This window comes from Dendronephthya gigantea, unplaced genomic scaffold (genome assembly GCF_004324835.1).
Source record: "Dendronephthya gigantea isolate DGI-Jeju-01 unplaced genomic scaffold, DenGig_1.0 000002F, whole genome shotgun sequence".
Taxonomy (NCBI): Eukaryota; Metazoa; Cnidaria; class Anthozoa; order Malacalcyonacea; family Nephtheidae; genus Dendronephthya; species Dendronephthya gigantea.
In genome coordinates, this window is record NW_021163012.1 from 706,548 (window position 1) to 716,048 (window position 9,501).

At 38.2% G+C, this 9,501-nt stretch overlaps 1 protein-coding gene across 1 annotated transcript; it reads left to right on the plus strand.

Moving 5' to 3' along the window:
- The first annotated feature begins 6,639 nt into the window (after positions 1 to 6,639).
- Positions 6,640 to 9,346, plus strand: LOC114535508 (serine/arginine-rich splicing factor 5-like). The gene is made up of 8 exons (XM_028556812.1): positions 6,640 to 6,857; positions 7,075 to 7,145; positions 7,268 to 7,363; positions 7,443 to 7,530; positions 8,294 to 8,367; positions 8,456 to 8,549; positions 8,622 to 8,668; positions 8,739 to 9,346. Exons 1-8 carry the CDS (start codon positions 6,726 to 6,728, stop codon positions 9,010 to 9,012), a joined length of 876 nt encoding a protein of 291 aa, XP_028412613.1. The 5' UTR covers positions 6,640 to 6,725; the 3' UTR covers positions 9,013 to 9,346.
- The last annotated feature ends 155 nt before the right edge of the window (positions 9,347 to 9,501 follow it).

Consider the following 9,501-nt stretch of genomic DNA (forward strand, 5'->3'; position numbering starts at 1 on the left):
TAAAAGGCCGTTTTCGGTGTAGATGCTACGGTAGACTTCTGCCTCATTTAAATATGCCTTTCGTGGGGTGCTGGAGCCTTCTAATGTCAACATATACGTGTTGCATAAGCAATTGCCGGGAAACACCTTTCTTGGCTCAACTCTTTCCAGCTTCATCAGACGTCCTGTTGACGATTCAGGCAGTGAAGAAAACCATGCAACAATATGTTCCCCCGAATTCCCCCACAGTGATGATTTCAGTGCTTGTTTAATTTGGTGGAAGACCTTGGTAGCAAATACCGGTTCGAGGAAAAGTTGCTCTTCATCTTGTAGTTCAAGTTCCTTGACATGCTGGAGTGAACAAATGTAGGAATAAAAGCGTTTGAAGTCTTCCAGCCCATGTAGTTCAAGCGCTCCTTCCCCTTCAGCTAGTTTCACCTTGCCATTCGGGAGCCGTTCACCGCACATGAAACCGAAGAGGGTATCCAGGTCTAGGCATGCCAACACCTTCTGCATCTCCTTGGTTGACGATTCTACTCTTTGACTGCAAGAGTCAATCAAGTCCGATAAGAATTGTTTCAAATCATTCTCAACATCTTGGGAGTCTCGAGCTTGCCACGTGATATTCTCTATTTTCTCACCTTTTTCATTCATGGTAGTTGTTGAATCCACCACAACCCATCCGGGCACAAGATCTGTACCTTTGAAGGTTTCATTATTTATGATGTCTTCTGCATATTTCCTCAACAAAGGCATGGAAGAAGGCGGCTTATTCAACGACAGCTCCTTACCCATTAGTTCCATATGGTATTTCAACTTTGGCCACCACGTAACTACTTTCCAACATGGTAGGCTAAGGTACTGCAACTCAACCAACATTTCCATCATTGGTGCCAGAACATCGCAGATTCCACACAGATCAAGAAGAAAATCCTGACCAGCAATCATATATTCTTTCACTTCAGAGAACTGAAATTGCCGAAACGTTTTAATGAAAAGAGGCAAACTATCCAACAGTTTGCGAAACTCTACGAACTGGGACGTTGCGAATCGTGTACTGCAAGTTCTACTTGTCAGCTTTAAAACAAGATCATCGTCCGTAGTCATCATCTCCATGGCATGTGTCAGCATTTTTCCACGTTGAAATATTCTGTGGACAACGGACGATCGTTTCACCAGGTTATCCACAAAAGAATTTGATTGACCCACCTTGCCCTCGAACACGTCAGAGAAAGCCAAATGCACAAAATGCGCAGAATCCACAAAATAGCGAAAAAGGCAGGATCGTTGAGGTCCTGCTGATTTAGGCGAGCCATCAGCGTTGCAGAAAATTCCACAGCTTGGTACGCACCATCAGATGATGTACCCATCCACGCCCCCTGAATAGTCGATTCTTTAACAGATGGATAAGCCTTCTTGATCTCATCATAAACAGCATTAGCAAGTTCTGGTGCAGTCCCCACACACGTCTCCGTCAATACCATTGTCAGTTTTGCTATAGACTTCGGTCGAAGTAACTGCAATTGCTTCACGCTGGCCGTTGATGACTGGGCAGATAATAATGGCTTGGTTGCTGATTCTGCTCGGCGTACTTTTGTCACATGCCACATAAAAATGAGGGGGCAACATTGTAGATGGAAGAGGATTACTCAAGTACTTAGCAACTTCTTGGTTACACCATGCGTCAGCACATTTCAAAATATCGTTAAGCTGCTTGCGGCTGTGCCCAAACTCACCAATGTCTGAACCAGTGAGATCATGCGCAGCTACCATGGTTTCAAAATGCACAGCTGCGGACTTCGCTTTCACTGTTGCCAACGCGATAGTGACAAGGTTCCGTGTGACAGCTGTACCGCGTTCCAGTCGGTTTTTGTATTCACGATCGTACTAAATTGGAAAAATCACAAGTTTCATCGGTTATGTACCAATATGCATTTATTTTTTGTAGGTCCACATTACCTGCAAAGCTTGATAATGTAGTTGGCCAGAAGACCCTTCAGCCAAAGTAATGTGGTTCTTTACTGTATTCTTTAGTTTATAAAACTCTTGATTGCCTCCTCTAAAAAAGGCGGTTTTCTCTGAAGTGATAACAAACCATTAGCCAGTGAGCCCGAATATCTTATGAAAGAAATTTCTAAATCAGTAAAAAGTACATAACTGAAACTACTGTTGTAAACTGGGGACCAATTAAAAAAAACATGTGAACTTACCCTCCTAATCCTTTTTTTGCCACATCTGCTGGATTTCTCATGCATTTCAGGTTTGGTCCTTTCATTCTGCTTGCTAAAAAATTGAAGCATGTTTCACATCTTATCACTGAATGCATCCCTTCACTGGCATCTCCAGCAAAGAACCTGATACCAGGACATATTTTTACAAGGTCTAGAATGTTGTTGATTTCAGGCCAGTGTAACAGGATGTTAGCGACTTCCCCAGCAGTCTTGTTATTAATTGACATGAACAAATTCGATGCATTTGGCTTTGTAGGTGTATTCAACTTGAACTCCTGAAAGCCTTTTACTAGTAGGTCCACTTTGTCATGAAGAGATTGCATTGACACATCTTTCTTATGTGGAGAACTTGAAGTGGAGCCGGTGGAAGCTGGAGTGGTTGTGAGAGTTGATTGTATCAAATTTTTTGACACTGTGCATAGTTGCAATGAAGGGGAGGTCTCAGGTGTTGCAGGTCCAGCTTTAGTTAAATTGTTATTTGCTTTTCCCTCCAGTTTCTGTTTTTCAATATAGTGCCGAGCAGATTTTACTACCTGAGATGAGTCATTATAGGGCTTGACTAGTATATTCTTCTCTCCTGGATGGCGACGGTTAATGTGCCTAGCTATTGTCGTTTTATCTCTGCGACATAACTTGATTAAATTTGGTGGTGCTCCAGAGCTGAAATAATAAGTATTGATCATGACATATGCTAAAAACATACTGTCAGTACTCAGTGGCATACTGAATACTAATAGCAGGAGGAGGGGGCAACCCCTGGGTCACCTGGGTGCCAAGATTGTCAAATTGAAACATAGTTCAAATTAATATATTCATGATCAGTTGTCCTGCAGAGTGCAGAATGCAGCCTTCACCTGACACTCCAACAGATATGGTGGCTAGTAAATACTATCCCATCCCCATTCTCCACCTTTAAGAGCAAGGAACTGCAACTGTCTACTGTACACCTCACTAATAAACTGGCCTTACACTGAAACCACTTAAACCTCAGAAATGCTTTACTAGAGAAAAAACACATAATATACTTATAACATGTCAGACATATTCCCCAGTTTTGTTTAACATCATTGTCAGTGCTGGTACATTTCTTTTTTACTTCATGAGGTTTTAACCACCATGGTGTGTCTAAAACATAGAAACCCATTGCTAATAATAATTATTGTAATTAATGGACTATAGGCTATAGCTATATACTATATAGGTCTAGGTTTCAGTAGTTAGTATGTTTAGTAATAAATAATAACCTTCCTCCTCCTCAGCTTTGCGCTTGAGGCTTGCTGTTTTTGTTTTTGTTTGGGTACCTAAAAATCAGTATACAGAAATTTACATACAGATGAAATTGGCAACAATAAATTCCTTCCCCACATCAGGCCAAAATTACAGTTTACAACAAATGAACAATATACTTTAGAATAAAAATATCAAATATCAATTAGTATTATTTACTAGTCTATTTAGCAAATTACCTGAATCAAGACAAACTTGGCATGTCACAGGAGCACCATGTCCCTCCACTCCTTCTGGGTGTTTACCACATATTACATGCACAGGTTTTTTGCACTGGAGACAGAAATGTGCATTGCTTGTTACTTTTTTACATACATTGCAAATAGGCTCTAAAAATAATAAAAAATCCCAAGTTATAAATATCTGGTAGACAAGACTGGTAATACCTCTGTTTAATATAACATTGTACAACAGTTATGTCAATTGTCAAGAAGTTAAAGAACAGACCTGAAGATGGACAAAATACTGTTAAGTGAAGTTACAGTAAAGTTACAGTAGTATTCAGTATTCAGTAACTACTAGTCTACTGACTACTGAGCAGTGAGACTAAGTGTAGTAAGTGAGTGACATACCTGAGCTTTCTCCAGACAGGGTCAGGTCAGACTCAAAATCAAATTCAAAGTCCGCCATATTTGCATTTTGAGCGGCAAGCCGCCGGCTTGAAGCCGGCGACCACGTGGACGTGGTACGCTAATGCGTACTCGTTGCACTTTCTGTCCCAGACCGTGGAAGCATCAACAAATCATATAGCTATAGGCGATATTTCCGGCCGGCAACTATAGTCGTAAATACATATTCGAGCCTTCTGTTCATAATTTCGTATACTGCCACACGCCTACAGTACTGGCATGCTGAATTTGAAACGTCGCAAATTGCCAAATACGCCAAGCCGCCAAGTATTTGTAAATACGCCACGCCAAACACGTTTTCTTAGGAATAGGGAAAATATTTACGCCAAATTTAGCGTAAGTGGGAAAACTCCACGCCGAAGATCTTCGGCGCAACCTACGAACTTTCCAGTATGGTATTTCAGTTCTCATTATTATATTTTCCGAAAAAAATTTAAACGTCAGTCAATATTTTTGAACTGAAAACTTTTTGATCAGATATCGTTCGACGTTTTTGTGAAGATATGAAAGTCGTACACGTTACTTCTGTCAAAAACAGGAAACAAATACCAGATATATAATAAAACTTCAAGAAATTTGCCGAAACGAAAATGCAGTTGACTGACAGGTAAATATATTATTCATAAATTTCATTTTTTCGATAAAATTTCACCATTTTTTTTCGTTAACAGTCTTTAGATAGATGTCGTTGCTTATATATTTTAATATTTGACCAAAAGACGGCGGCACGAGAAGTCAAATGTATAGTTTGAAGTTTGAACAACTACTAAAAAGATTACCCTATAGTTTGGAAGTAATTTATTTTACATATTACATACATATATTACAGGCATTTTCTTCCAAAGAACGCTAAAAGGTAACATAATGTAAATTCAAGTCCAAAGAAACAGAGGCTAAGAATCATTGGGAGGATGAAGATGTGCAATTTCAACCAAGGGTAGCCTGCCTATTTGTTTAGCTGGATTTCATTAGCCAGAAGAAATAGTTTTTCTGTACTGAACTATATCAGCATATATCATGTATATTGATGAGCTTATTAGCTTAAACCTATAAGGATGAACTATTAAATTGAAAGCTTCCAGGAGTCAGCACCATGCAGTGGTCAACACTATAATTGTCTGACTGCACAAGCTATGCTCTTTCCATGGTATAAAACCAATAATTATGGCCCCTGTGCAGGTCATATGCTTTTCTATATTTGCAAATGATAATGCAGAGGCTGCATTAAGGAAGATTAGAACCAGGGATGTTTATAGGCCAAGATAGCCATGGTAATTATTATTGATTATATGCAAAGGGGCTTACCACTTACCAGCTTCTGTCAGATTAGCCTGCAATGACTGGAAAGGTTCTTTGGAAATGAAATAAACAAAGGCTTACCAATTGTAATATTTATTTTCTTTTAATAAAACATTGTAAGTTGTAAAAATAATAAAACAGTTTCTGTATTTAAGAATGTGTGTAGTTCATGGGTATAATAGTATGGTTGTCTCAATTTAATTCTCCAGAATTTTGCATAACATGCCTCCACTTGATCTACCAAACCCTATGTTATCCCTGCAAAAAGAAAGATATGTCAGAGATTAACTGTATGTATAATACACCCTGTAAGTGTTGACAAAATTAGTACAGATAATTTAGTGTCAGCCACTGAGGCCATGATGATGCCTCAGTTGGAAGTGTGAGTGAATTTAGGCAAGTTATTCTCAGACCTTGCTCCTTCAGATTATATTTTTGTTCCTATTGCATCTTTTATATACTTTGATCTAATATATCTTGTATGATTTTTCATGAAAAGATGGGTTATAGACACATTGATGATTGATCTGGTTAGACCTTAGTTTTGGCTTTTAAATCAGTGTAAAATATAATGGATAAACAAATATTAATAGAAATATGTTTAGTTAAACAAATTAAATGTTAGTAAATTTATCATTTCTGTTTTCAGATCTTTCATAGCCGTCGAACTACGAAGCTATATTTTTTACTTGACGTTCAGAGTTCAAACATCAAAATTGCGAAAGCCTTTTTAAAACTCTTACCTGAGTGCAAATCGCCAAAAATTTCCTCTTTAATGAGTAAATTGCGGTAGGAACAAGCAGAGCAAATAGCTGCTTCTTTGTTGAAGTTGAAAAGAACCAGCAAAAAAGGAAAAAAATCCATGTTTTTGTTCAAAAACAAAAAATTTCGTAAAAACAAAATCCTGTTTTTATCGAAAACCAGGAGGGTGCTCGCATTTTTTCATGCTTTGGATCGCGGTTGGTCAGTGGTAACTACCATTGCAAATAAGAACCAGTGGCGTCAATCTGGCGTCAGCAAAGGCCAAAATCCGCCATGTTTTTTGCTTCACTTTTTGTATTTCAAAACATTAGGAGCCGGTCCTCCAGGAATTATATTATAGCTCAGTGGTTAAAGCGGTAAAGGAGGGGTAAGGAATGGTTACTGTAATTTTTTGACGTAATTGGTGTATTAGCCAATCACAACCTGTGTGAGTATGATGGGAAGGTCCCCTCGCGACTTTTTCGTGTTGTCAGATTTCGGCCATCTTTGGAAAGAAAACTTAAAAATTTTGTGCTTTTTAACTTAAAAAAATAGCAAAATGTCGAGGAGTAAAACAAGGCTGTATTTCGGAAAGTTAAGGGAAGATATTAGGGAGAGAGATTTGGAGAAATTTGTTCGCGGATACGGCCAAGTTCGTGACATAAGTATCAAGAAAGGCTATGGTTTTGTGGTGAGTATAAAACCGGTTCAGCGAAATACGAATTTGAAAGACACGTATTTTTAACAGTTGATAGTTTTGAATACGACTATGGCAGTTTCACTGCGTCTAAATAGTGTGATAATATTTCATGGCACATGTGAGAAAGGTAAACTAGAAATATATTAACTATTTGGCCGAAGAGAAAGTAGCATAGTATGAGAAGTAATATAGTGTGGATATTTTTTAGGAATTTTACGATGAACGTGATGCTGAAGATGTAGTTTGGGAACTTAATGGACGAGATTTGCTTGGTGAGAGGTGAGGAAATACTAATGATTATGACACTTGCAACAGAAATACAAGAAAAATTGCAGAACTTTTGCCAAGGACCAAAAAGCTTGTGCTGTTCGCCTGTTCCTCATTCTTTCACTTTGTTTCAGAGTCATCATAGAACATGCCAGAGATCCTTCATCAAGACGAGACTTTTCCTATGGCTTTCGACGTGATAGAAGCCCTGATAGATATAGAAGTTCCAGGTTAGCTATACCCCTGACCAAGTTCATAATTCTACAATAGCCTGTGTTTCCTGATGAAACCTCTTCCTATTGTTTTCAGAAGTCGTGAACATCGCAGCAGAAACATCCCAGTTAGGACCGATCATAGATTGCTAGTTGAAAATCTTTCCAGCCGCGTCAATTGGCAGGTAAACATGAATTTGTAAAAACGACTTGGTTATCCGCGTAAAAACTGATTTTACAATGGTTTATTGGGAAAAAATTATTGATAGCAAAACATGATTAATATGAAGCACTATCATTTATGTATAAAATTATAACCTTTCTGTTTGGTCTTCATCCCTTACAATAGTGACCTTTGCGTAGTATCTGTGAATACTTGTGCCAAATTCCGTTGGTCATGTCCGACACTCCAAACATAGCTTGTACCTGCACTACCTTAAGTGCAGCTAGAGTAACACAGACCTGGCGTATCCACAGTCGTGTGTCACACTCTTTCCACCATCACTGTGTGCCAAGGTCATGCCACCATGTGCAAGGGTCATGCCAAACTTCCAGCCTCTGCCTTACCGACCATCCTCCGATCAGCTTCGTTCTGCCAGATACAGCCTAAAATTGTGCCAGCCAGATCCTAGCCATTTCAGGTCATTGTAGTTTTACCTGACCAGTGTGTGTACAAAGCATTTATGCAACCTTTCAATAGCTGAGTAAGAGGTGTATAATGTGGCAGGTAAGCCGCTCTGTTGAAGAATATTGTTGCGTGCAAAGAGAGAGCAAAGAATGAGTAACAAACCCAATCTAAATAAGTTGTTCATAGTTTCAATTAAATACCCTTTCAAAGGTCTTCCACAAATACTATAAAGTAAAGAGGAAATTGCTATTTCAGTTTAGCATTTGGTTGATCTATTGAATTAATATATATAATATATTTGAAAAGGTATTTTTCTTCAGGAATTGAAGGAGATATTCAATGATGTATCTGAGGTCACTTTTACAGATGCTCATAAGCGAGAACGTAATACAGGGTACAAAATATGAAATGATTTTCTTTGTTGTTTATCCTGTAAAGTCTATTGGGGCAGCTGAGGAACTTACATGGCAATTCTTTTGTAGAATTGTGGAATTTGCAACAAAAGATGACATGAAGACTGCTCTTAAGAAGTTACAGGGTCGAGACATAAATGGAAAGAAAATAAAGTTATCAGTTGTATGTGATACATTCTTTGAATTTCTTAGTTATTCAAGTTTGATTTATACTTGATGTTTTTTCATTTTGAAGGAGAAGGTTGGAGGATCACGATCTCGCTCTAGATCAAAAGATCGTAGGTAAGTCGAACCTGTGTGTATATCGAGTTACAGAAATCATCGATGACATTTGTTGTAATTTTTTCACTAGATCACGATCGAAATCACCTAAACGAAGGCGACATCATTCTCGATCCAGAAGTCCAAAACGATCGCGTTCGAAATCAGCTTCCAAGGACGATGAGGAAAAAGAGGCGTCCAAGTCAAGATCAAGGTCAAAATCACCAGAGCAAAAATCTGGCTCCCAGTCCCCAGAAGCAGAAGCAGAAGAGTCAAATCGAGAAAGTGAGCATGAATCTGGTAACGAGAGCCCACAGAAGAATGGCGATGAAGAGAATGGTAATGAGGAAGAGGATGCAGAATAATAATGGTCATATTGGCCAGTAAAATATTGGCCGAGCAAGATTTTTATTCCACTTTACATAGATTTACAGGCATTAAGCATGATTTTTTGACAAATCCTACTGCACATTAATAATTTTGGTGCAGTAATTTTATAATTTATACCCACTATTTGCTTATAAAGCTTAGCCTTTCTAGGGAGTTGAGCACGTCAGCAGTCTCTTTAACACTTTGTAAATAAACATACGCAGAGGTCTGAAATTCCCATAGTTTATGCCCTTTCTAATTGGCATGAAAATTTTAGGGAAGCACCAGACAAAATGAAAAAATAAAATAACTTTTACATAATATCATTCACAAGTGTGTGTTGTGATTCTCTTTTTGATTAAGTAAATATTTTATTGCTGCAAAAGTGGTTGAATAAAAGTGAAAATGGCAGATGGTAATCTGAATAACTTATTCCCATGTGTTTTACAATAGGCTGAAGTGTTAAACTTACATAATATTGGCAA

Coding starts and splice junctions, on each gene's coding strand:
- LOC114535508 (XM_028556812.1), top strand. CDS start 6,726: ATGTCGAGGAGTAAAACAAGGCTGTATTTCGGAAAGTTAAGGGAAGAT. Junction 8,368..8,455: donor AAGCGAGAACGTAATACAGG/GTACAAAATATG, acceptor ATTCTTTTGTAG/AATTGTGGAATTTGCAACAA. Junction 8,550..8,621: donor AGAAAATAAAGTTATCAGTT/GTATGTGATACA, acceptor TTCATTTTGAAG/GAGAAGGTTGGAGGATCACG.